General features: G+C 59.2%; 1 protein-coding gene across 1 annotated transcript in view; it reads left to right on the top strand.

Moving 5' to 3' along the window:
• CTTN (cortactin) overlaps positions 1-475 on the top strand; it is a gene marked incomplete at its 5' end in the record, with an annotated part of 20,693 nt that overhangs the window by 10,473 nt on the left and 9,745 nt on the right. Inside the window, one exon of the mRNA XM_039840394.1 lies at positions 368-437. Coding sequence (XP_039696328.1) covers positions 368-437 — 70 coding nt within the window. The remainder of the gene's footprint in view (positions 1-367; positions 438-475) is intronic.

The following is a 475-nucleotide window of genomic DNA, read 5'->3' as shown; positions in this document are numbered from 1 at the left end:
TAGGTGCAGGAGCTGCCTGGGTCTCGGTGTTGTCCATTCTGTGGGTTTGGACAGCGGTACAGTGACAAGTATGCCACGTAGTGTCCTGCAGATCAGCCCCACGGCCCTAGAAATCCTGTTTCCGCCTGTCTGCCCCCGTCTGTGGATAGTTTATTCTGATCCCGACACGTGTGACCACGAGCACATGTGCGTCCTAAGCTGGTCGTGCCTCAGTTAATTTGGAAAACGGAAGAGGAATGAGACCTCTGGGCTCCCTGGTCGGTCCTTTCGGGGGACGGGCGGGCCTCAGTGTGCGCATAGGGAGATGCCATCACAGGGCACGGAAGAGAAGGCCGCTCTCCCGACCGGGCCTCTCCTGTCTTGGTAGAACGCTGCCACCTTTGAGGATGTCGCCAAGGTGTCCTCCACGTATCAGAAGACGATCCCGGTCGAAGCAGGTACGTCCCAGCAGACACAGAGGCGCGGAGTCGCTGGG

This window comes from Pteropus medius, unplaced genomic scaffold (assembly GCF_902729225.1).
Source record: "Pteropus medius unplaced genomic scaffold, Ma_sr-lr_union100, whole genome shotgun sequence".
Lineage (NCBI taxonomy): Eukaryota > Metazoa > Chordata > Mammalia > Chiroptera > Pteropodidae > Pteropus > Pteropus medius.
Note: the sequence above shows the minus strand (reverse complement) of the source record. Positions and strands in the feature narration are given on the sequence as shown.